Source organism: Chionomys nivalis, chromosome 4 (genome assembly GCF_950005125.1).
Source record: "Chionomys nivalis chromosome 4, mChiNiv1.1, whole genome shotgun sequence".
NCBI lineage: Eukaryota > Metazoa > Chordata > Mammalia > Rodentia > Cricetidae > Chionomys > Chionomys nivalis.
In genome coordinates, this window is record NC_080089.1 from 82,594,545 (window position 1) to 82,621,797 (window position 27,253).

The window sequence follows — 27,253 nt, forward strand, 5'->3', positions numbered from 1 at the left end:
TTTTGGGGTTAGACGGAGCTTCCCATAGAGTAGCTCCTGGCAGGGGCTCAGGAGATGACCCAGTAGGAAAAGGGTCTGCTATGCAAATATGTGGATGTGATCCAGATTCCCAGAACCCATGTAAAGCCAGATGCAGTACTAGACACCCCTACATTCCTATGTTGAGATATCAAGTGGAAACAGGAGAATTTCTGAAAGCTTGGGAGCCAGTCAATCCGATGTATGTAGCAATGAGCAGGGTATCCTGTCTCAATCAAGGTGAAAGATAAAGACTGACACCCAGGGTTGTCCTCTGACTTCTACATGCATTCTGTGTGAACTTGTGTGTACATACACACAGAGAGATTTAAGAAGTATAAGCTGTAGTATGCTATGGGCCATTGAAAGTACTTTGGAGCTCAGCTGCTCCAAACTGTCTCCATGATAGAAACATGGCTGACTAGATGACCTATATAAAAGTACATTCTGCCATTCTGGTTTGGTTTGGGTATCTCCTCATGAGAAATTAAATTAAAGATATTTGGAAATTTTCCAGAAATTAAAATTTGCTGTGAAATTAAGCAAAACTAGAAACAAAGTCACCGTCACCTTCTGCGGATACTTCCTATCTCATTTGGTATGTCTTCAGCTGGTTCACCTATAACTCTTGTTACCTTCCCTCTGTTTCTTCTTAGTGATGAGATACTGATGAAACTTTTATTCCTCTGAACTTAGGAAAAATGCAGCACTCCTAGAGATGGGGGTAACCAAATTTCAATTCTGAGCTTTCTAAACTGCTGCAAACCATCAGGAGACCCAGCTCCTTCTGCACAGCACATGCAACCTTGACATGGAAGACATTTTTCAATAGGCAAAAGCATTTGCAATAGTATTAGAGTTGATCTTCATGAAGTCTCATTGGGGTGTCAAAAGAACTCATGGCTCTGTTTTAGTCATATGCAGTTTACACTTAGGGTTTCAAGGACTCTAAGCACTCCACCATCACCCCACTGATCCTTTCTCTCAATACTTCAATAGTGACTTCACTCTTTCTGGGCCAATGTTCTTTTGCAGTAGAAGACCTCCATGACATAAATCTGAAGTGGATGTTGGACAGAGAGAATGGATCAGAACTGAAGTCTGTTTTTTTTTGTGTTTTCCTTGACAAATAGGATTGTCTGAGTTTCCAAACATGTTAATTTGCTTACTCTGGCACAAACTCTTGTCTCTTTTGTTGATTAATTCTTGATATTAGATTACAGTTTGTACAAATATTCTTTCCAATTATTTCCAAAGCTTTTATGGAATATTCTGGGGTTTCTTCTCCAAACTTATGTGCTTTGTAAATATTATCCAGAGCTTGGATGTCTAAACAGACCTCCAATGGAGTCCATTCTCCTTGGTTATATTGTTTTGTTTTTCATAAAGTAGAATTTTGGGATTTTACATTTGACAGTATCACTAAACCGCACAACCATAGCCATGTGCCCTGCCCCTAGTTTCACTGAGAAAAAAAGAAAGAGTTCCCTTTTTTCACAAATAGATTAAGCCTATGAGCTTTATAGATATAGAAAATGATCTAGCGACCAGAATGAAGGCTTAATTTTGCCAGCAACCAACACTTACTACCAGCAGTTTAGGGAACTGCTTATAGCTAATGTGACTTAAAAGCTCAAGAAAAGGTTTGGAATTAGGTTTTGGAATCTAGGATGCTGTGGGACAATGGCTTTACCCTGCAAAAATTTGTTTCTTGTACTTGTTTAATGAAATGCTTATTGGCCAGTCGTCAGGTAGTAATTAAAGGCAGGGCGACCAGACATAAAGTAGAGGTGGGGCAATGAAAACAAGAGAATTCTGGGGGGAGGGAAGATGCAGTTTGTGGTCATCACCCAGACACAGAAAAAGCAAGGTGAGAATACCTTGCTAAAAAAGTTACCAAGTCACATGGATAACATGGAAAAGAATTATGGGCTAATTTAAGATGTAAGAAAGAATTAATTAATAAGAAGCCTGAGTTACTAGGTCAACCAGTTTATAAGTAATGTAGACCTCTGTGTGTTTCATTGGGACTAATGGCTGAGGGATCAGGCAAGACAGAAACCCGATTAACAGGATGAAACCAATGTGGATAGTTAAGTCCACTTAAAACCTAAGAGAGTTTGGGAGTAATTGTAGAAACAAAAAGAACAGAGTTAAGCATGGCTTCTTGGTAGCATTTTCTCATGTAGGCTCTGTTTCCTAGAGTCAAGTGTACCTCATTTAAGAGAGGCTTCCTGACTCAGTTTTAGAAGCAAAAACCTTGTAGCTATTTTAAGAGGCCCCACCACCAAACACTTAAATGGTGTTAATGAGTAGCCATTAGCATGCATCATGGTGGTGGCAGGGACCTTGAAACTCCATAGAGTTGTATTAAGAAACATGTCTCCTGCCAAGGCTTTAATCTAAGCCATATTTCTTAGCAAAATCAAGACTCATGTGGTTAACAAAAGAGAGATATACAGCAAAGATATATTCAGATGAAGAAAACCTCTAAATAGTTTATGGTGAGATAAAAATATGTTTAGGCTTGGGAGAAAAAAGGAAAAGGATAAAGTCCTTAAAATAAAAATAGAGAAAGAAAGTAGTTGGGAATGGTGTCGCATACTCAAGTCCCAACAAAAGAGAGGCAGAGGCAGGGGATCTCTGTGAACTCAAGGTTTGTAACACACACCTTTAATCCCAGCACCTGGGAGGCAGAGGCAGGTAGATCTCTGTGAGTTCAAGGTGTGGTAGATCAAACCTTTAATCCCAACAGCTGAGAGGCAGAGGCAGGGGGATTTCTACGAGTTCAAGATCGGATGGCACACACCTTTAATCCCAACACTTGGGAGGGAGAGGCAGGGGGATTTCTGTGAGTTCAAGATTGGATGACACACCTTTAATCCCAACACTTGGGAAGGAAAGGCAAGTGGATGTCCTATAGTTCAAGGTTGATAGCACACACCTTTAATCCCAACACTTGAGAAGAGGGGACAGAAAGATCTAATAAACTAAAACCAATAAAAATGAAAGAAACTGAAAGAAACCATGGGATGCTGTAGGACGATGGTCTTTACCCTCTAAACTGTATTTTAATAAAATGCTGGTTGTCCAGTAGCCAGGCAGGAAGAATAGCTAGGGTGAACAGAAAAGGAGAATTCTGGGAAGAGGAAAAGGTCAATCATGAGTTCCCATTCAGACACAGCGCCAGACACAGTGTGAACAAGATGTGACTGCCTTGCCGAAAAAGCTACCCAGTCATGTGTCTAACACAGACAAGAATGATGGGCTAATATAAGTTATAAGAGTTAATAAGAAGCCTATGCTACTAGGCCAACCAGTTTAAAATTAATGTAGACCTCTGTGTCTTTCTTTGGGACTTAAGGACTGTGGGAATGGTCAAGGCAGAATCCCCAGTCAACAATGGGAGGAAGTGGGCGTGGTCTCTAGAGACTATATAAGGACACTCCTGGGCCCAGCTAGGCCCATTTTTCACCAGAGCAGGCAGAGTGTGTTTCCACACATTCTGGATCCAGAGACTGCTAGATTTATTATCTCCGAACATTGAGGTTTGGACCCCAGAGCAGAGCTAATACTGTGGTGTCTCTAGTAAACACTGCTGAAGCCAGAGACAATTCCTTGGAGAAATGGAGTCAGGCCTCTCACAAGCCTTCCAGGAAGAGCTCATCTGCTTTATCTGCAGGAGTTACCTTACGGACCCAGTCACCATAAGCTGTGGCCACAGCTTCTGTCGAGCCTGCCTTCATCTTTCCTGGGAAGACAGCCTGCTCCCTGTCCAATGCCCTACGTGTAGGGAACCATGCCAGCAGAAGGACTTCAGAACCAGCACTGTTTTGAAGAATCTGGTGTCCATCGCCAGACAAGCCAGCCTCATGAAGTACCTGAGCTCTGAGGAGCATAAGTGTGTGACCCACAAGGAGACCAAGGGGATCTTCTGTATGGAGAACAGGATCTACCTCTGTCGACTCTGCTCTGACTCCCATGAGCACAGAAGTCACAGACACTGTCCCGTAGAAGCAGCTGCTGAGGGTCAAATGGAGAGACTTCTGAAGCAAATGGAATCAATATGGAATAAGATCCAAGAAAATGACGAGAATCTAGAGACAGAGAAAACAATGATAACTCTGTGGAAGAACTGCTTGATTCTAAGAGAAGAAATGATAAGGGCAGAGTACAGGACATGTTATCCAGACCTCTCTGAGCAGGAAGAAGAGCATATTGAGTGTATGAAAGAAGAAGGCAATTATTATCTAGAGAAACTCATGGAAAGTGAAGCCATGATAGTTCAAAAGGGCAAACAACTAAGAGATATGTATCAGGAGCTGATGGCAATGTCCCAGGAGCCATATGTGGTACTGCTCCAGGATTTTGATGACATATTCAGAAGGAGTGAGTCAATGCAAATGATCATGCCCCTGTCCATGAATCCAGAACTCTATGTCCTAGCTTTCGGTTTACTGGGTGAAAACTTCAACTAGTTTGAAGGTGAGTGTGTGTCTTCATTGATGAAATGACCACAGTGCATATTTTCTTTAAAAATCTAACCATACTCCACTATAAGATGAACCTATTTAATGTCATGAGAAATTTCAGGTTTAGACCTCGGCAACAGGATACACCTGTGAATCTCCCTGGAATGTATCTGGCCTCCTGGGTATGACAGAGCTTCATCTCAGGGAAATATTACCGGGAACTGGATATGGAGGACTCTTGGAACTGAACTGTAGGGTCTGTATAGAATCCGGGTTATGGAATACAAAGCAAGCATTTGAAACTGAGGGTGCATTCCTTCTTTCCTGTGTGAATGAGGGTAATCAAAAAATCATCTGGTCAATTGTGAATATTTGAAATGTTCCTAAGAATGTACAAATATTAATAAATTTGCCTAAATAAATGAGTGTGTGTGTGTGTGTTTATACATGTGAAAGTATGGTAGAATAGGAGAGCAAAGGAAGGAGACACACACAGAGTAAGGGAGGGAGAGAGGGGAAAGGACCAGAAGAGTGGAGAGAAAAGCAGAAGAGGGGAAGGAAGTAGAGAGAAGTGAATGACATAGGAGAACAGGAGAGAGGAGAGATCATCTTAAGAAAGTGGGTAGCACAGATGATGAATATCTCACCTGGAAGAATATACCTAAGAAAAAGGGCTCGCTCTGCTTGTTGTCCAGCCATCACCAAAGAGAAAAACAACAGCAAGACCTGAAAGCACAGCAGAGTAGAGTTGTCAATAACCCATGGCTTTAAAATGATAATTATTTATTCCCAAATTGACATTTCTTAGATGTGCATATCAATTCCAAACCTGCAAATTTAATTTTTAAAAATAAGGACCAATTATTTTTATGTGATGATAAATATAGTTGCTAAAAAGCATTATATGTTATTGATTTCTTAGATTTGCTTAATTGGCATTTTTCTTCAGGGAAAACCTATTTTAATTTTGTCTCTTTTTTAAATAGAAAATTTTACACATTTATTTAAAATAGAACAACAAATGACTTTAAAATAGCCATATAAGTTGTGATATTTTAATTGGGATTCAGTTTAAAAAGTAAAACATTCAAATTTCTTAACCAGAAATACTTATTCTCTTCAATGCATGTGCATACAGATTTTCAGTTGGTTGAATATCTTATCTATTAATAAAAAACCATATATATTAATGGAATGTTAATGTTCAGTTGGTTTAATATCCCATCTATTAATAAAAGGCAAGACATGTTAATGAGAGAATTTTCAAGTAGGTACTTTCATGCTTTGTTCTCATACAAAAAACAAGTTGTATGGATAATGGTCAGGAAGAATCTAAACAAGGGAGATTTGATTCAGAGGGCAGGGAGTGTTGTGGAAAAATGGTTTTACCCTGTAAAGATTTGTTTCTTGTACTTGTTTAATGAAATGCTTATTGGCCAGTATTCAGGCAGTAATTACAGGCAGGGCGACCAGACAGAATGTAGAGGTGGGGCAATGAAAACAAGAGAATTCTGGGATGAGGAAAGATGTAGTCTGTGGTCATGACCCAGACACAGAGGAATCAAGATGACAATGCCTCACTAAAAAAGATACCAAGTCACGTCGCTAACATACACAAGAATTATGGGCTAATTTAAGATGTAAGAAAGAGTTAATTAATAAGAAGCCTGGGCTAATAGGTCAACCATTTTATCACTAATGTACACCTCTGTGTGTTTCATTGGGACCAATGGTTGAGGGATCAGGCGGGACAGAAACCTCTATCAACAGAATGATGCCAATGTGGACAACTAAGTCCACTTAAAACCTGAGAGAGCTTGGGAAGTAATTGTAGAAACAAAAAGGACAGAGTTAATCATGGTTTCTTGGTAGCATTTTCTCAGGTGGGTTTTGTTTCCTAGAGTCAAGTGTACCTCATTTAAGAGAGGCTTCCTGACTCAGCTTTAGAAGCAAAAATCTTGTTGTTCTTTTAAGAGGCCGTATCACTGTGCTGGAAAGATTGCTCAGAGGTTAAGAGCACTGCCTGCTCTTCCAGTAGGCCCTGTGTTCAATTCCTACCAACCACAGGATGGCTCCTATGGTTATGAGATCCTGTTATGAGATCCTGTCCCCTTCTTCGGCCTGAAGGCATACATGCAGGAAGAACCCTGTATATATAATTAAGAAATAAGTCTTTTTTTTTAAAATGGTGCTTCTTCGTGGTGGCAGGGACCTTGAGACTCCATAGTGTTGCCACAATAAACATGGCTCCAGCCATGACATTAATCTAAGCCATATTGCTTAGCAAAATAAATACTCAAGTGGTTAGCAAAAGAGAAATATATGGTAAAGATAAATTCAGATGAAGGAAACTTCAAAATGGTTTACAATGTGTTTTAAATATATGTAGGCTTGGGAGAGAAGAGGAAAAGGATGAAGTTCTTAAAATAAAAAGAAAGAAAGAGAGTAGGTGGGTATGGTGGCACATAACTAGTCCCAACACTAGGGAGGAAGAGGCAGGCAGATCTCTGTGAGTTCAAGGTGTGGTGGCACACACCTTTAATCCCAGCACTAGTGATCAGAGGCAGGTGGATATTTGTTAGTTCAAGGTGTGGTGGCACACACCTTTAATCCCAAGAGCTGAGAGAGAGAGGCAGGCAGATCTAATAAACTAATAAAGAAATAAAACGAAAGAAAATATAAGAAATATAAGAACCCACAGGAAAATGGTTTTACCCTGTAAAGATTTGTTTCTTGTACTTGTTTAATAAAATGCTGATGGACCAGTAACTAGGCAGGAAGTATAGGCCGGGTGACCAACAGGAGGTAGGTGGGACAATGGGTATAGGAGAATTCTGGGAAGAGTAAAGATACAGTCTGTGGTCATTACCCAGACACAGAAAAGGCAAGGTGAAAATGCCTTTCTAAAACATGTACCATGCCATGTGTCTGACACAGAGAAGAATTATATGCTAATTTAAGATGTAAAATGAGCAGCAGTAAGTTCTGCTTAGGTAGATACTATCCTGGCATATGTAACCACTTTAGAGTTTGATGTGGGAGTCTTCTGTTTTGTGTTGATTTCATTGGTTAAATAAAGAAACTGCCTTGGCCCTTTAATAGGACAGAAAATTAGGTAGGTGGAGTAAACAGAACAGAAAGCTGGGAGAATTAAGGTGAGTCACCCACCCTACACAGATGCAGGTTAAGATCTTCCCTGGTAAGCCACCTCGTGGTGCTACCAGAATATTAGTAATGGGTTAAAACAAGATGTGAAAATTAGCCAATAAGAGGATAGAACTAATGGGCCAAGCAGTCTTTAAAAGAACACAGTTTCCCTGTAATTATTTCGGGGCATAAGCTAGCTGGCGGCCAGGAGCCAGGCGGCAGGAACGTGGCCCACAGCTCCCACTACAATCAGTGACCCAAAAAACTCTTCCAAAGAACTCCTACAGCTGATAAACACCTTCAGTGATGTGACAGGATACAAGATCAACTCAAAAAAATCACTAGCCCTTCTATATACAAAGGATAGAGAAGCAAAGAGGGAAAGCAGAGAAACTTCACCTTTCACAATAGCCACAAATAGCATAAAGTATCTTGGGGTTACACTAAGCAAGGAAGTGAAAGATCAATTCGACAAGAACTTTAAGGTTTTAAAGAAAGAAACTGAAGAGGACACCAGAAAATGGAAGGATCTCCCATGCTCTTCGATTGGGAGGATCAATATAGTAAAAATAGCAATTCTACCAAAAGCAATCTATAGATTCAATGCAATCCCCACCAAGATCCCAACAAAATTCTTCACAGACCTTGAGAGAACAATAATCAACTTTATATGGATAACCCATGGCTTTAAAATGACAATTATTTATTCCCCAGTTGAGATTTCCTAGATGTGTATATCAATGTTAAACCTGCAAATTTAAATTGTTTAACTAAGACTGAATCATGTTTATGTGCTGACAAATACAGTTGCTAAAAAGCACTATATGTTATTGATTTCCTAGAATTGCTTGATGGGCATTTTTTCAGGGAAAAGCTATTTAATTTTGTTTCCTTTTTAAAATAGGAATTTAGGTATTTATTTAAAATAGAGCAATAAATGACTTTAAAATAGCAATATACGTTGTCATAGTTTAATCTTGGTGTATTTTAAAAAGGAAAACATTCAAAATTTTAAACGAGAAAGACTTATTCTTTTCAATGCATGTGCGTATAGATTTTCAGTTGGTCAAATATCCTATTTATTAATAAAAAATAGTTTATATTAATGAGATGTTAATGAGATGTTAATATTCAGTTGGTTTAATATCCCATCTATTAATAAAAAGCAATACATGTTAATGAGAGAATTTTCAACTAGGTACTTTCATGTTTTGTTCTCATACAAAAAAACAAGTCGTATGAATAATGGTCAGGAAGAATCTAAATACGCGAGATTTGATTCAGAGGGCAGGGAGTGTTGTGGGAAAATGATTTTACCCTGTAAAGAATTGGTTCTTGTACTTGCTTAATGAAATGCTTATTGGCCAGTAGTCAGGCAGTAATTAAAGGCAGGGCGACCAGACAGGAGGTAAGGAAAGGTCATAAGGACAAGGGAATACTGGGAAGAGGAAAAGATGTAGTCTGCAGTCATGACCCAGACACAGAGGAATCAGGATGGGAATGCCTCACTAAAATCCGTACCAAGTCACGTGGCTACATACACAAGAATTATGGGCTAATTTAAGATGCAAGAAAGAATTACTTAATAAGAAGCCTGAGCTACTAGTACAACCAGTTTATAAGTAATGTAGAACTCTGAATCGAATCTCGCTTGTTTAGATTCTTCCTGACCATTATTCATACAACGTGTTTTTTGTATGAGAACAAAGCATGAAAGTACCTAGTTGAAACTGCTCTCATTAACATGTATTACTTTTTATTCATTGGGACTGAATGGCTGAAGGATCAGGAAGGACAGAAACCTCTGTCAACAAAATGACTTCAATGTGGACAGCTAAATCCACTTAAAAGCTGAGAGAGCTTGGAAGTAATTGTAAAAACAAAAAGAACAGAGTTAAGCATCGTTTCTTGGTAGCATTTTCTCAGGTGGGCTGTGTTTCCTAGATTCAAGTGTACCTCATTTAAGATAGGCTTCCTGACTCAGCTTTAGAAGAAAAACCTCGCAAATCTTTTGAGAGGCTCCACCACCAAACACTTAAATGGTTTTTATGAGTAGCCAATAGCATGCTTCTTGGTGGTGGCAGGGATGTTGTGAAAGACCCGGATAAATCCAAACCCCTCTAACAGAAAAAATAGAGCCAAAAATCTAGCAGAAAATAATAGAACCAAAGATCTAAGCAAGGAGAAAGGAATCAAAAATCTAGATTAACTGTTTCAGTTACTCTGTATCAGGAACTACCTGAAGATAAAATTAGATCATAATTTTGAGAATAATTTTGAGAAACAGGGGGTTACCACCTTGTGACTATCACTGGTATTTTCGGAATTTTTCAATGATCACTGATATTTTGAGAATTTTATGTTTTCTTCCCTTAAATACACTTTCTCCCAGCTACTTGAGGTGGAACTCTCTACCCCTGCATGAGAAACGAGTTTTGGCACCGTGCACTGGTTCCTGTCTTGTCAATAAACTTTGTATGATTGCAGCAAGGATGGTCTCTCGTGAATTCCTGGGGGTCGTGTTATCCCGAGACTTTAGTGAGAGTCTCCCTGCTCTAGAGGTCTTTCAGTTGAAACTGCATGAAGTTGCAGCAAGAAACATGTATCCAGCCATGGCTTTAATCTAAGCCGTATATATTAGCAGAATAAAGACTCATGTGGTTAGCAAAAGAGAGATGTACAGTAAAGATATATTCAGATGACGAAAACCTCTAAATGGTTTACAATGTGATAAAAAATATATTTAGGCTTTGGAGAGAAAAGGAAAAGGATAAAGTCCTTAAAATAAAAATAGAGAAAGAGAGTAGTTGGGTATGGTATCACACACCCTAGTCACAATAATAGGGAGGCAGAGGCAGGGGATCTCTGTGAATTCAAGGTTTGTAACACACACCTTTAATCCAAGCACCTGGGAGGCAGAGGCAGGTAGATCTCTGTGAGTTCAAGGTGTGGTAGCTCAAACCTTTAATCCCAACAGCTGAGAGGTAGAGGCAGGGGGATTTCTGTGAGTTCAAGATCAGATGTCACACACCTTTAATCCCAACACTTGAGAAGAGGGGACAGGAAGATCTAATAAACTAAAAACAATAAAAATGAAAGAAACTGAAAGAAACCATGGGATGCTGTAGGACGATGATCTTTACCCTCTCAATTGTATTTTAATAAAATGCTGGTTGTCCAGTAGCCAGGCAGGAAGAATAGCTAGGGTGAACAGAAAAGGAGAATTCTGGGAAGAGGAAAAGGTCAATCATGAGTTCCCATTCAGACACAGCGCCAGACACAGTGTGAACAAGATGTGACTGCCTTGCCGAAAAAGCTACCCAGTCATGTGTCTAACACAGACAAGAATGATGGGCTAATATAAGTTATAAGAGTTAATAAGAAGCCTATGCTACTAGGCCAACCAGTTTAAAATTAATGTAGACCTCTGTGTCTTTCTTTGGGACTTAAGGACTGTGGGAATGGTCAAGGCAGAATCCCCAGTCAACAATGGGAGGAAGTGGGCGTGGTCTCTAGAGACTATATAAGGACACTCCTGGGCCCAGCTAGGCCCATTTTTCACCAGAGCAGGCAGAGTGTGTTTCCACACATTCTGGATCCAGAGACTGCTAGATTTATTATCTCCGAACATTGAGGTTTGGACCCCAGAGCAGAGCTAATACTGTGGTGTCTCTAGTAAACACTGCTGAGGCCAGAGACAATTCCTTGGAGAAATGGAGTCAGGCCTCTCACAAGCCTTCCAGGAAGAGCTCATCTGCTTTATCTGCAGGAGTTACCTTACGGACCCAGTCACCATAAGCTGTGGCCACAGCTTCTGTCGAGCCTGCCTTCATCTTTCCTGGGAAGACAGCCTGCTCCCTGTCCAATGCCCTACGTGTAGGGAACCATGCCAGCAGAAGGACTTCAGAACCAGCACTGTTTTGAAGAATCTGGTGTCCATCGCCAGACAAGCCAGCCTCATGAAGTACCTGAGCTCTGAGGAGCATAAGTGTGTGACCCACAAGGAGACCAAGGGGATCTTCTGTATGGAGAACAGGATCTACCTCTGTCGACTCTGCTCTGACTCCCATGAGCACAGAAGTCACAGACACTGTCCCGTAGAAGCAGCTGCTGAGGGTCAAATGGAGAGACTTCTGAAGCAAATGGAATCAATATGGAATAAGATCCAAGAAAATGACGAGAATCTAGAGACAGAGAAAACAATGATAACTCTGTGGAAGAACTGCTTGATTCTAAGAGAAGAAATGATAAGGGCAGAGTACAGGACATGTTATCCAGACCTCTCTGAGCAGGAAGAAGAGCATATTGAGTGTATGAAAGAAGAAGGCAATTATTATCTAGAGAAACTCATGGAAAGTGAAGCCATGATAGTTCAAAAGGGCAAACAACTAAGAGATATGTATCAGGAGCTGATGGCAATGTCCCAGGAGCCATATGTGGTACTGCTCCAGGATTTTGATGACATATTCAGAAGGAGTGAGTCAATGCAAATGATCATGCCCCTGTCCATGAATCCAGAACTCTATGTCCTAGCTTTCGGTTTACTGGGTGAAAACTTCAACTAGTTTGAAGGTGAGTGTGTGTCTTCATTGATGAAATGACCACAGTGCATATTTTCTTTAAAAATCTAACCATACTCCACTATAAGATGAACCTATTTAATGTCATGAGAAATTTCAGGTTTAGACCTCGGCAACAGGATACACCTGTGAATCTCCCTGGAATGTATCTGGCCTCCTGGGTATGACAGAGCTTCATCTCAGGGAAATATTACCGGGAACTGGATATGGAGGACTCTTGGAACTGAACTGTAGGGTCTGTATAGAATCCGGGTTATGGAATACAAAGCAAGCATTTGAAACTGAGGGTGCATTCCTTCTTTCCTGTGTGAATGAGGGTAATCAAAAAATCATCTGGTCAATTGTGAATATTTGAAATGTTCCTAAGAATGTACAAATATTAATAAATTTGCCTAAATAAATGAGTGTGTGTGTGTGTGTTTATACATGTGAAAGTATGGTAGAATAGGAGAGCAAAGGAAGGAGACACACACAGAGTAAGGGAGGGAGAGAGGGGAAAGGACCAGAAGAGTGGAGAGAAAAGCAGAAGAGGGGAAGGAAGTAGAGAGAAGTGAATGACATAGGAGAACAGGAGAGAGGAGAGATCATCTTAAGAAAGTGGGTAGCACAGATGATGAATATCTCACCTGGAAGAATATACCTAAGAAAAAGGGCTCGCTCTGCTTGTTGTCCAGCCATCACCAAAGAGAAAAACAACAGCAAGACCTGAAAGCACAGCAGAGTAGAGTTGTCAATAACCCATGGCTTTAAAATGATAATTATTTATTCCCAAATTGACATTTCTTAGATGTGCATATCAATTCCAAACCTGCAAATTTAATTTTTAAAAATAAGGACCAATTATTTTTATGTGATGATAAATATAGTTGCTAAAAAGCATTATATGTTATTGATTTCTTAGATTTGCTTAATTGGCATTTTTCTTCAGGGAAAACCTATTTTAATTTTGTCTCTTTTTTAAATAGAAAATTTTACACATTTATTTAAAATAGAACAACAAATGACTTTAAAATAGCCATATAAGTTGTGATATTTTAATTGGGATTCAGTTTAAAAAGTAAAACATTCAAATTTCTTAACCAGAAATACTTATTCTCTTCAATGCATGTGCATACAGATTTTCAGTTGGTTGAATATCTTATCTATTAATAAAAAACCATATATATTAATGGAATGTTAATGTTCAGTTGGTTTAATATCCCATCTATTAATAAAAGGCAAGACATGTTAATGAGAGAATTTTCAAGTAGGTACTTTCATGCTTTGTTCTCATACAAAAAACAAGTTGTATGGATAATGGTCAGGAAGAATCTAAACAAGGGAGATTTGATTCAGAGGGCAGGGAGTGTTGTGGAAAAATGGTTTTACCCTGTAAAGATTTGTTTCTTGTACTTGTTTAATGAAATGCTTATTGGCCAGTATTCAGGCAGTAATTACAGGCAGGGCGACCAGACAGAATGTAGAGGTGGGGCAATGAAAACAAGAGAATTCTGGGATGAGGAAAGATGTAGTCTGTGGTCATGACCCAGACACAGAGGAATCAAGATGACAATGCCTCACTAAAAAAGATACCAAGTCACGTCGCTAACATACACAAGAATTATGGGCTAATTTAAGATGTAAGAAAGAGTTAATTAATAAGAAGCCTGGGCTAATAGGTCAACCATTTTATCACTAATGTACACCTCTGTGTGTTTCATTGGGACCAATGGTTGAGGGATCAGGCGGGACAGAAACCTCTATCAACAGAATGATGCCAATGTGGACAACTAAGTCCACTTAAAACCTGAGAGAGCTTGGGAAGTAATTGTAGAAACAAAAAGGACAGAGTTAATCATGGTTTCTTGGTAGCATTTTCTCAGGTGGGTTTTGTTTCCTAGAGTCAAGTGTACCTCATTTAAGAGAGGCTTCCTGACTCAGCTTTAGAAGCAAAAATCTTGTTGTTCTTTTAAGAGGCCGTATCACTGTGCTGGAAAGATTGCTCAGAGGTTAAGAGCACTGCCTGCTCTTCCAGTAGGCCCTGTGTTCAATTCCTACCAACCACAGGATGGCTCCTATGGTTATGAGATCCTGTTATGAGATCCTGTCCCCTTCTTCGGCCTGAAGGCATACATGCAGGAAGAACCCTGTATATATAATTAAGAAATAAGTCTTTTTTTTTAAAATGGTGCTTCTTCGTGGTGGCAGGGACCTTGAGACTCCATAGTGTTGCCACAATAAACATGGCTCCAGCCATGACATTAATCTAAGCCATATTGCTTAGCAAAATAAATACTCAAGTGGTTAGCAAAAGAGAAATATATGGTAAAGATAAATTCAGATGAAGGAAACTTCAAAATGGTTTACAATGTGTTTTAAATATATGTAGGCTTGGGAGAGAAGAGGAAAAGGATGAAGTTCTTAAAATAAAAAGAAAGAAAGAGAGTAGGTGGGTATGGTGGCACATAACTAGTCCCAACACTAGGGAGGAAGAGGCAGGCAGATCTCTGTGAGTTCAAGGTGTGGTGGCACACACCTTTAATCCCAGCACTAGTGATCAGAGGCAGGTGGATATTTGTTAGTTCAAGGTGTGGTGGCACACACCTTTAATCCCAAGAGCTGAGAGAGAGAGGCAGGCAGATCTAATAAACTAATAAAGAAATAAAACGAAAGAAAATATAAGAAATATAAGAACCCACAGGAAAATGGTTTTACCCTGTAAAGATTTGTTTCTTGTACTTGTTTAATAAAATGCTGATGGACCAGTAACTAGGCAGGAAGTATAGGCCGGGTGACCAACAGGAGGTAGGTGGGACAATGGGTATAGGAGAATTCTGGGAAGAGTAAAGATACAGTCTGTGGTCATTACCCAGACACAGAAAAGGCAAGGTGAAAATGCCTTTCTAAAACATGTACCATGCCATGTGTCTGACACAGAGAAGAATTATATGCTAATTTAAGATGTAAAATGAGCAGCAGTAAGTTCTGCTTAGGTAGATACTATCCTGGCATATGTAACCACTTTAGAGTTTGATGTGGGAGTCTTCTGTTTTGTGTTGATTTCATTGGTTAAATAAAGAAACTGCCTTGGCCCTTTAATAGGACAGAAAATTAGGTAGGTGGAGTAAACAGAACAGAAAGCTGGGAGAATTAAGGTGAGTCACCCACCCTACACAGATGCAGGTTAAGATCTTCCCTGGTAAGCCACCTCGTGGTGCTACCAGAATATTAGTAATGGGTTAAAACAAGATGTGAAAATTAGCCAATAAGAGGATAGAACTAATGGGCCAAGCAGTCTTTAAAAGAACACAGTTTCCCTGTAATTATTTCGGGGCATAAGCTAGCTGGCGGCCAGGAGCCAGGCGGCAGGAACGTGGCCCACAGCTCCCACTACAATCAGTGACCCAAAAAACTCTTCCAAAGAACTCCTACAGCTGATAAACACCTTCAGTGATGTGACAGGATACAAGATCAACTCAAAAAAATCACTAGCCCTTCTATATACAAAGGATAGAGAAGCAAAGAGGGAAAGCAGAGAAACTTCACCTTTCACAATAGCCACAAATAGCATAAAGTATCTTGGGGTTACACTAAGCAAGGAAGTGAAAGATCAATTCGACAAGAACTTTAAGGTTTTAAAGAAAGAAACTGAAGAGGACACCAGAAAATGGAAGGATCTCCCATGCTCTTCGATTGGGAGGATCAATATAGTAAAAATAGCAATTCTACCAAAAGCAATCTATAGATTCAATGCAATCCCCACCAAGATCCCAACAAAATTCTTCACAGACCTTGAGAGAACAATAATCAACTTTATATGGATAACCCATGGCTTTAAAATGACAATTATTTATTCCCCAGTTGAGATTTCCTAGATGTGTATATCAATGTTAAACCTGCAAATTTAAATTGTTTAACTAAGACTGAATCATGTTTATGTGCTGACAAATACAGTTGCTAAAAAGCACTATATGTTATTGATTTCCTAGAATTGCTTGATGGGCATTTTTTCAGGGAAAAGCTATTTAATTTTGTTTCCTTTTTAAAATAGGAATTTAGGTATTTATTTAAAATAGAGCAATAAATGACTTTAAAATAGCAATATACGTTGTCATAGTTTAATCTTGGTGTATTTTAAAAAGGAAAACATTCAAAATTTTAAACGAGAAAGACTTATTCTTTTCAATGCATGTGCGTATAGATTTTCAGTTGGTCAAATATCCTATTTATTAATAAAAAATAGTTTATATTAATGAGATGTTAATGAGATGTTAATATTCAGTTGGTTTAATATCCCATCTATTAATAAAAAGCAATACATGTTAATGAGAGAATTTTCAACTAGGTACTTTCATGTTTTGTTCTCATACAAAAAAACAAGTCGTATGAATAATGGTCAGGAAGAATCTAAATACGCGAGATTTGATTCAGAGGGCAGGGAGTGTTGTGGGAAAATGATTTTACCCTGTAAAGAATTGGTTCTTGTACTTGCTTAATGAAATGCTTATTGGCCAGTAGTCAGGCAGTAATTAAAGGCAGGGCGACCAGACAGGAGGTAAGGAAAGGTCATAAGGACAAGGGAATACTGGGAAGAGGAAAAGATGTAGTCTGCAGTCATGACCCAGACACAGAGGAATCAGGATGGGAATGCCTCACTAAAATCCGTACCAAGTCACGTGGCTACATACACAAGAATTATGGGCTAATTTAAGATGCAAGAAAGAATTACTTAATAAGAAGCCTGAGCTACTAGTACAACCAGTTTATAAGTAATGTAGAACTCTGAATCGAATCTCGCTTGTTTAGATTCTTCCTGACCATTATTCATACAACGTGTTTTTTGTATGAGAACAAAGCATGAAAGTACCTAGTTGAAACTGCTCTCATTAACATGTATTACTTTTTATTCATTGGGACTGAATGGCTGAAGGATCAGGAAGGACAGAAACCTCTGTCAACAAAATGACTTCAATGTGGACAGCTAAATCCACTTAAAAGCTGAGAGAGCTTGGAAGTAATTGTAAAAACAAAAAGAACAGAGTTAAGCATCGTTTCTTGGTAGCATTTTCTCAGGTGGGCTGTGTTTCCTAGATTCAAGTGTACCTCATTTAAGATAGGCTTCCTGACTCAGCTTTAGAAGAAAAACCTCGCAAATCTTTTGAGAGGCTCCACCACCAAACACTTAAATGGTTTTTATGAGTAGCCAATAGCATGCTTCTTGGTGGTGGCAGGGATGTTGTGAAAGACCCGGATAAATCCAAACCCCTCTAACAGAAAAAATAGAGCCAAAAATCTAGCAGAAAATAATAGAACCAAAGATCTAAGCAAGGAGAAAGGAATCAAAAATCTAGATTAACTGTTTCAGTTACTCTGTATCAGGAACTACCTGAAGATAAAATTAGATCATAATTTTGAGAATAATTTTGAGAAACAGGGGGTTACCACCTTGTGACTATCACTGGTATTTTCGGAATTTTTCAATGATCACTGATATTTTGAGAATTTTATGTTTTCTTCCCTTAAATACCCTTTCTCCCAGCTACTTGAGGTGGAACTCTCTACCCCTGCATGAGAAACGAGTTTTGGCACCGTGCACTGGTTCCTGTCTTGTCAATAAACTTTGTATGATTGCAGCAAGGATGGTCTCTCGTGAATTCCTGGGGGTCGTGTTATCCCGAGACTTTAGTGAGAGTCTCCCTGCTCTAGAGGTCTTTCAGTTGAAACTGCATGAAGTTGCAGCAAGAAACATGTATCCAGCCATGGCTTTAATCTAAGCCGTATATATTAGCAGAATAAAGACTCATGTGGTTAGCAAAAGAGAGATGTACAGTAAAGATATATTCAGATGACGAAAACCTCTAAATGGTTTACAATGTGATAAAAAATATATTTAGGCTTTGGAGAGAAAAGGAAAAGGATAAAGTCCTTAAAATAAAAATAGAGAAAGAGAGTAGTTGGGTATGGTATCACACACCCTAGTCACAATAATAGGGAGGCAGAGGCAGGGGATCTCTGTGAATTCAAGGTTTGTAACACACACCTTTAATCCAAGCACCTGGGAGGCAGAGGCAGGTAGATCTCTGTGAGTTCAAGGTGTGGTAGCTCAAACCTTTAATCCCAACAGCTGAGAGGTAGAGGCAGGGGGATTTCTGTGAGTTCAAGATCAGATGTCACACACCTTTAATCCCAACACTTGAGAAGAGGGGACAGGAAGATCTAATAAACTAAAAACAATAAAAATGAAAGAAACTGAAAGAAACCATGGGATGCTGTAGGACGATGATCTTTACCCTCTCAATTGTATTTTAATAAAATGCTGGTTGTCCAGTAGCCAGGCAGGAAGAATAGCTAGGGTGAACAGAAAAGGAGAATTCTGGGAAGAGGAAAAGGTCAATCATGAGTTCCCATTCAGACACAGCGCCAGACACAGTGTGAACAAGATGTGACTGCCTTGCCGAAAAAGCTACCCAGTCATGTGTCTAACACAGACAAGAATGATGGGCTAATATAAGTTATAAGAGTTAATAAGAAGCCTATGCTACTAGGCCAACCAGTTTAAAATTAATGTAGACCTCTGTGTCTTTCTTTGGGACTTAAGGACTGTGGGAATGGTCAAGGCAGAATCCCCAGTCAACAATGGGAGGAAGTGGGCGTGGTCTCTAGAGACTATATAAGGACACTCCTGGGCCCAGCTAGGCCCATTTTTCACCAGAGCAGGCAGAGTGTGTTTCCACACATTCTGGATCCAGAGACTGCTAGATTTATTATCTCCGAACATTGAGGTTTGGACCCCAGAGCAGAGCTAATACTGTGGTGTCTCTAGTAAACACTGCTGAGGCCAGAGACAATTCCTTGGAGAAATGGAGTCAGGCCTCTCACAAGCCTTCCAGGAAGAGCTCATCTGCTTTATCTGCAGGAGTTACCTTACGGACCCAGTCACCATAAGCTGTGGCCACAGCTTCTGTCGAGCCTGCCTTCATCTTTCCTGGGAAGACAGCCTGCTCCCTGTCCAATGCCCTACGTGTAGGGAACCATGCCAGCAGAAGGACTTCAGAACCAGCACTGTTTTGAAGAATCTGGTGTCCATCGCCAGACAAGCCAGCCTCATGAAGTACCTGAGCTCTGAGGAGCATAAGTGTGTGACCCACAAGGAGACCAAGGGGATCTTCTGTATGGAGAACAGGATCTACCTCTGTCGACTCTGCTCTGACTCCCATGAGCACAGAAGTCACAGACACTGTCCCGTAGAAGCAGCTGCTGAGGGTCAAATGGAGAGACTTCTGAAGCAAATGGAATCAATATGGAATAAGATCCAAGAAAATGACGAGAATCTAGAGACAGAGAAAACAATGATAACTCTGTGGAAGAACTGCTTGATTCTAAGAGAAGAAATGATAAGGGCAGAGTACAGGACATGTTATCCAGACCTCTCTGAGCAGGAAGAAGAGCATATTGAGTGTATGAAAGAAGAAGGCAATTATTATCTAGAGAAACTCATGGAAAGTGAAGCCATGATAGTTCAAAAGGGCAAACAACTAAGAGATATGTATCAGGAGCTGATGGCAATGTCCCAGGAGCCATATGTGGTACTGCTCCAGGATTTTGATGACATATTCAGAAGGAGTGAGTCAATGCAAATGATCATGCCCCTGTCCATGAATCCAGAACTCTATGTCCTAGCTTTCGGTTTACTGGGTGAAAACTTCAACTAGTTTGAAGGTGAGTGTGTGTCTTCATTGATGAAATGACCACAGTGCATATTTTCTTTAAAAATCTAACCATACTCCACTAATAAGATGAACCTATTTAATGTCATGAGAAATTTCAGGTTTAGACCTCGGCAACAGGATACACCTGTGAATCTCCCTGGAATGTATCTGGCCTCCTGGGTATGACAGAGCTTCATCTCAGGGAAATATTATCGGGAACTGAATTTGGAGGACTCTTGGAACTGAACTGTAGGGTCTGTATAGAATCCGGGTTATGGAATACTAAGCAAGCATTTGAAACTGAGGGTGCATTCCTTCTATCCTGTGTGAATGAGGGTAATCAAAAAAATCATCTGGTCAATTGTGAATATTTGAAATGTTCCTAAGAATGTACAAATATTAATAAATTTGCCTAAATAAATGAGTGTGTGTGTGTTTATACATATGAAAGTATGGTAGAATAGGAGAGCAAAGGAAGGAGACACACACAGAGTAAGGGAGGGAGAGAGGGGAAAGGACCAGAAGAGTGGAGAGAAAAGCAGAAGAGGGGAAGGAAGTAGAGAGAAGTGAATGACATAGGAGAACAGGAGAGAGGAGAGATCATCTTAAGAAAGTGGGTAGCACAGATGATGAATATCTCACCTGGAAGAACATACCTAAGAAAAAGGGCTCGCTCTGCTTGGTGTCCAGTTATCACCAAAGAGAAAAACAACAGCAAGACCTGAAAGCACAGCAGAGTAGAGTTGTCAATAACCCATGGCTTTAAAATGATAATTATTTATTCCCAAATTGACATTTCTTAGATGTGCATATCAATGCCAAACCTGCAAATTTAATTTTTAAAAATAAGGACCAATTATTTTTATGTGATGATAAATATAGTTGCTAAAAAGCATTATATGTTATTGATTTCTTAGATTTGCTTAATTGGCATTTTTCTTCAGGGAAAACCTATTTTAATTTTGTCTCTTTTTTAAATAGAAAATTTTACACATTTATTTAAAATAGAACAACAAATGACTTTAAAATAGCCATATAGGTTGTGATATTTTAATTGGGATTCAGTTTAAAAAGTAAAACATTCAAATTTCTTAACCAGAAATACTTATTCTCTTCAATGCATGTGCATACAGATTTTCAGTTGGTTGAATATCTTATCTATTAATAAAAAACCATATATATTAATGGAATGTTAATGTTCAGTTGGTTTAATATCCCATCTATTAATAAAAGGCAAGACATGTTAATGAGAGAATTTTCAAGTAGGTACTTTCATGCTTTGTTCTCATACAAAAAACAAGTTGTATGGATAATGGTCAGGAAGAATCTAAACAAGGGAGATTTGATTCAGAGGCCGAAGAGTGTTGTGGAAAAATGGTTTTACCCTGTAAAGATTTGTTTCTTGTGCTTGTTTAATGAAATGCTTATTGGCCAGTATTCAGGCAGTAATTACAGGCAGGGCGACCAGACAGAATGTAGAGGTGGGGCAATGAAAACAAGAGAATTCTGGGATGAGGAAAGATGTAGTCTGTGGTCATGACCCAGACACAGAGGAATCAAGATGACAATGCCTCACTAAAAAAGGTACCAAGTCACGTGGCTAACATACACAAGAATTATGGGCTAATTTAAGATGTAAGAAAGAGTTAATTAATAAGAAGCCTGGGCTAATAGGTCAACCATTTTATCACTAATGTACACCTCTGTGTGTTTCATTGGGACTAATGGCTGAGGGATCAGGCGGGACAGAAACCTCTGTCAACAGGATGATGCCAATATGGACAACTATTAAAACCTGAGAGAGCTTGGGAAGTAATTGTAGAAACAAAAAGGACAGAGTTAATCATGGTTTCTTGGTAGCATTTTCTCAGGTGGGTTCTGTTTCCTAGAGTCAAGTGTACCTCATTTATGAGAGGCTTCCTGACTCAGCTTTAGAAGCAAAAATCTTGTTGTTCTTTTAAGAGGCCGTATCACTGTGCTGGAAAGATGGCTCAGAGGTTAAGAGCACTGCCTGCTCTTCCAGTAGGCCCTGTGTTCAATTCCTACCAACCACAGGATGGCTCCTATGGTTATGAGATCCTGTTATGAGATCCTGTCCCCTTCTTCGGCCTGAAGGCATACATGCAGGAAGAACCCTGTATATATAATTAAGAAATAAGTCTTTTTTTTAAAATGGTGCTTCTTCGTGGTGGCAGGGACCTTGAGACTCCATAGTGTTGCCACAATAAACATGGCTCCAGCCATGACATTAATCTAAGCCGTATTGCTTAGCAAAATAAATACTCAAGTGGTTAGCAAAAGAGAAATATATGGTAAAGATAAATTCAGATGAAGAAAACTTCAAAATGGTTTACAATGTGTTTTAAATATATGTAGGCTTGGGAGAGAAGAGGAAAAGGATGAAGTTCTTAAAATAAAAAGAAAGAAAGAGAGTAGGTGGGTATGGTGGCACATAACTAGTCCCAACACTAGGGAGGAAGAGGCAGGCAGATCTCTGTGAGTTCAAGGTGTGGTGGCACACACCTTTAATCCCAGCACTAGTGATCAGAGGCAGGTGGATATTTGTTAGTTCAAGGTGTGGTGGCACACACCTTTAATCCCAAGAGCTGAGAGAGAGAGGCAGGCAGATCTAATAAACTAATAAAGAAATAAAACGAAAGAAAATATAAGAAATATAAGAACCCACAGGAAAATGGTTTTACCCTGTAAAGATTTGTTTCTTGTACTTGTTTAATAAAATGCTGATGGATCCGTAACTAGGCAGGAAGTATAGGCCGGGTGACCAACAGGAGGTAGGTGGGACAATGGGTATAGGAGAATTCTGGGAAGAGTAAAGATACAGTCTGTGGTCATTACCCAGACACAGAAAAGGCAAGGTGAAAATGCCTTTCTAAAACATGTACCATGCCATGTGTCTGACACAGAGAAGAATTATATGCTAATTTAAGATGTAAAAAGAGCAGCAGTAAGTTCTGCTTAGGTAGATACTATCCTGGCATATGTAGCCACTTTAGAGTTTGATGTGGGAGTCTTCTGTTTTGTGTTGATTTCATTGGTTAAATAAAGAAACTGCCTTGGCCCTTTAATAGGACAGAAAATTAGGTAGGTGGAGTAAACAGAACAGAATGCTGGGAGAAAGAAACTGAGTCAGTGAATTGCCATGATTCTCCCACCCTACACAGATGCAGGTTAAGATCTTCCCTGGTAAGCCACCTCGTGGTGCTACACAGATTATTAGAAATGGGTTAAAACAAGATGTGAAAATTAGCCAATAAGAGGCTAGAACTAATGGGCCAGACAGTGTTTAAAAGAGTACAATTTGTGTGATATTATTTCTTTTTTTTTATTAATTAATTAATTTAATTATTAAAGATTTCTGCCTCTTCCCCGCCACCACCTCCCATTCCCTCCCCCTCCCCCAATCAAGTCTTCCTTCCTCCTCAGCCCAAAGAGCAAGCAGGTTTCTCTGCCATGTGGGAGGTCCAAGGACCACCCACCTCCATCCAGGTCTATTAAGGTGAGCATCCAAACTACCTGGGCTCCCACAAAGCCATTACATGCAATAGGATCAAGAACCCATTGCCATTGTTCTTCAGTTCTCAGTAGTCCTCATTGTCCATTATGTTCAGCGAGACCGGTTTTGTCCCATGCTTTTTCAGTCCCCGGCCAGCTGGCCTTGGTGAGTTCCCGATAGATCATCCCCATTGCCTCAGTGTGTGGGTGCACCCCTCGCCGTCCTGAGTTCCTTGCTCGTGCTCACTCTCCTTCTGCTCCTCCTTTGGATCGTGAGACTTCAGTCCAGTGCTCCAATGTTGGTCTCTGTCTCTGTCTTCTTTCATCGCCTGATGAAGGTTAATATTCAGGGGGATGCTTATATGTTTTTCTTTGGGTTCACCTTCTTATTTAGCTTCTCTAGAGTCACGAATTATAGTCTCAATGTCCTTTATTTATGGCTAGAAACCAAATATGAGTGAGTACATCCCATGTTCCTCTTTTTGGGTCTGGCTTACCTCACTCAGGATAGTGTTTTCAATTTCCGTCCATTTGTATGCAAAATTCAAGAAGTCATTGTTTTTTACTGCTGAGTAGTACTCTAATATGTATATATTCCATACTTTCTTCATCCATTCTTCCATTGAAGGACATCTAGGTTGTTTCCAGGTTCTGGCAATTACAAACAATGCTGCTATGAACATAGTTGAGCATATACTTTTGTTGTATGTTTGGGCATCTCTTGGGTGTATTTCCAATAGTGGTATTGCTGGGTCAAGAGGTAGGTTGAACCCGATTTTCCTGAGAAACCGCCACACTGCTTTCCAAAGTGGTTGCACAAGTTTGCATTCCCACCAGCAATGGATGAGAGTGCCCCTTTCTCCACAACCTCTCCAGCAGAGGCTATCATTGGTGTTTTTGATTTTAGCCATTCTGACCGGTGTAAGTTGGTATCTTAATGTTGTCTTGATTTGCATTTCCCTGATTGCTAAGGAAGTTGAGCATGATCTTAAGTGACTTTTGGCCATTTGAACTTCTTCTGTTGAAAAGTCTCTGTTCAGCTCAGTGCCCCATTTTATAATTGGATTGATTAACCTTTTACGGTCTAATTTCTTGAGTTCTTTGTATATTTTGGATATCAGACCTTTGTCAGTTGCGGGGTTGGTGAAGATCTTCTCCCAGTCAGTGGGTTGCCTTTCTGTCTTAGTGACAGTGTCCTTTGCTTTACAGAAGCTTCTCAGTCTCAGGAGGTCCCATTTATTCAATGATGTCCTTAGTGTTTGTGCTGCTGGGGTTGTACGTAGGAAGTGTTCTCCTGTGCCCATGTGTTGTAGAGTACTTCCCACTTTCTCTTCTATCAGATTCAGTGTGTTTGGACTGATATTGTGGTCTTTAATCCATTTGGACTTGAGTTTTGTGCATGGTGATATATATGGATCTATTTTCATTCTTCTACAGATTGACTTCCAGTTTTGCCAGCACAATTTGTTGAAGATGCTCTCTTTTTTCCATTGTATACTTTTAGCTCCTTTATCGAAAATCAGGTGTTCATAGGTTTGTGGGCTAAAGTCAGGGTCTTCTATTCTATTCCATTGGTCGACTTCTCTGTTTTTATGCCAGTACCAAGCCGTTTTCAGTACTGTAGCTCTGTAATAGAGTTTGAAGTCAGGGATGGTAATGCCTCCAGACAATCCTTTATTGTATAAGATTGTTTTGGCTATCCTGGGTTTTTTGTTTTTCCATATAAAGTTGATTATTGTCTTCTCCAGATCTGTGAAGAATTTTGATGGGATTTTGATGGGGATTGCGTTGAATCTATAGATTGCTTTTGGTAGAATTGCCATTTTTACTATGTTGATCCTCCCAATCCAAGAGCAAGGGAGGTCCTTCCATTTTCTGGTGTCCTCTTCAATTTCTTTCTTCAAAGACTTAAAGTTCTTGCCAAATAGATCTTTCACTTCCTTGGTCAGAGTTACCCCAAGGTATTTTATGCTATTTGTGGCTATCGTGAAAGGTGATGCTTCTCTGATTTCCCTCTCTGCTTCCTTATCCTTAATGTATAGGAAGGCAACTGATTTTTTGGAGTTGATTTTGTATCCTGCCACATTACCAAAGGTGTTTATCAGCTGTAGGAGTTCTTTGGTAGAGTTTTTGGGGTCGGTTATGTATACTATCATATCATCTGCAAATAATGAAAGCTTAACTTCTTCCTTTCCAATACGGATCCCCTTGATCCCCTTATGTTGTCTTATTGCTATTGCTAGAACTTCAAGCACTATATTGAAGAGGTATGGAGAGAGTGGACATCCTTGTCGTGTTCCTGATTTTAGTGGGATGGCTTTGAGTTTTTCTCCATTTAATTTAATGTTAGCTGTCGGCTTGCTGTAAATAGCTTTTATTATATTTAGGTATGCCCCTTGTATCCCTAATCTCTCCAAGACCTTTATCATAAAGGAGTGTTGAATTTTGTCGAATGCTTTTTCAGCATCTAATGAAATGATCATATGGTTTTTTTCTTTCAGTTTATTTATATGGTTGATTACATTGATAGATTTGCGTATGTTGAACCAGCCCTGCATCTCTGGAATGAAACCTACTTGATCATAATGGATAACTTTTCTAATGTGTTCTTGGATTCGGTTTGCCAGTATTTTATTGAGAATTTTTGCATCGATGTTCATGAGTGAGATAGGCCTGTAATTCTCTTTCTTGGTTGGGTCTTTGTGTGGTTTTGGTATCAGGGTAACTGTAGCTTCATAAAAGGAATTTGGCAATGACTCTTCTGTTTCTATATTGTGAAATACATTAAGAAGTATAGGTATTAGCTCTTCTTGGAAGTTCTGGTAGAATTCTGCATTGAAACCATCTGGCCCTGGGCTTTTTTTGGAAGGGAGATTTTTGATAACTGTTTCTAATTCTTCGCGACTAACAGGTCTATTTAGATCATTCACCTGGTCTTGGTTTAGGTTTGGTATATGGTACTTATCTAAAAAAGTGTCCATTTCTTTTGCATTTTCCAGTTTTGTGGCATACAGGCTTTTGTAGTAAGATCTAATGATTCTCTGAATTTCCTCTGTGTCTGTGGTTATGTCCCCCTTTTCATTTCTGATCTTATTTATTTGCGTGTTCTCTCTCTGTCGTTTAATTAGTTTGGATAGGGGTTTGTCAATCTTGTTGATTTTCTCCAAGAACCAACTTTTTGTTTCATTGATTCTTTGGACTGTTTTCTGTGTTTCTATTTTGTTGATTTCTGCCCTCAGTTTGATTATTTCCAGTCTTCTACTCCTCCTGGGCGCGTCTGCTTCTTTTTTTTCTAGAGCTTTCAGGTGTGCTGTTAAGTCCCCAATGTATGCTTTCTCCGTTTTCTTTAAGTGGGCACTTAGTGCTATGAACTTTCCTCTTAGCTCTGCTTTCATCGTGTCCCATAGGTTTGAGTATGTTGTCTCTTTGTTTTCATTAAATTCAAGGAAGACTTTAATTTCTTTCTTAATTTCTTCCTTGACCCAGGTGTGGTTCAGTAGTTGACTGTTCAGTTTCCATGAGTTTGTCAGCTTTCTGGGGGTAGCTTTGTTGGTGGCTTCTAACTTTAATCCGTGGTGATCTGATAAGACACAGGTGGACACTGATATTTTTTTGTATCTGTGGAGGTTTCCTTTGTTTCCAAGTATGTGGTCAATTTTTGAGAAGGTTCCATGAGCTGCAGAGAAGAAGGTGTATTCTTTCCTATTTGGGTGGAGTGTTCTATAGATGTCTGTTAAGTCCATTTGATTCATTACCTCCAACAATTCTCTTAATTCTCTATTAGTTTTCTGTCTGATTGACCTGTCCATTGGTGAGAGAGGTGTGTTGAAGTCTC

At 39.5% G+C, this 27,253-nt stretch overlaps 3 protein-coding genes across 3 annotated transcripts; all 3 read left to right on the forward strand.

Annotated features, from left to right (window-relative positions):
- Positions 1 to 3,644: 3,644 nt before the first annotated feature.
- LOC130873546 (tripartite motif-containing protein 43-like) lies at positions 3,645 to 4,496 on the forward strand. The gene has a single exon (XM_057768387.1). It carries the CDS (start codon positions 3,645 to 3,647, stop codon positions 4,494 to 4,496), a length of 852 nt encoding a protein of 283 aa, XP_057624370.1.
- Positions 4,497 to 11,350: 6,854 nt separating this feature from the next.
- On the forward strand, positions 11,351 to 12,202 carry LOC130873547 (tripartite motif-containing protein 43-like). Its single transcript, XM_057768388.1, has one exon. It carries the CDS (start codon positions 11,351 to 11,353, stop codon positions 12,200 to 12,202), a length of 852 nt encoding a protein of 283 aa, XP_057624371.1.
- A 6,854-nt stretch (positions 12,203 to 19,056) lies between these two features.
- LOC130873548 (tripartite motif-containing protein 43-like) lies at positions 19,057 to 19,908 on the forward strand. The gene has a single exon (XM_057768389.1). It carries the CDS (start codon positions 19,057 to 19,059, stop codon positions 19,906 to 19,908), a length of 852 nt encoding a protein of 283 aa, XP_057624372.1.
- Positions 19,909 to 27,253: the final 7,345 nt, after the last annotated feature.

What these genes read in the sequence shown, in the direction of transcription:
- LOC130873546 (XM_057768387.1), top strand. Translation starts at nt 3,645, where the DNA reads ATGGAGTCAGGCCTCTCACAAGCCTTCCAGGAAGAGCTCATCTGCTTT.
- LOC130873547 (XM_057768388.1), top strand. Translation starts at nt 11,351, where the DNA reads ATGGAGTCAGGCCTCTCACAAGCCTTCCAGGAAGAGCTCATCTGCTTT.
- LOC130873548 (XM_057768389.1), top strand. Translation starts at nt 19,057, where the DNA reads ATGGAGTCAGGCCTCTCACAAGCCTTCCAGGAAGAGCTCATCTGCTTT.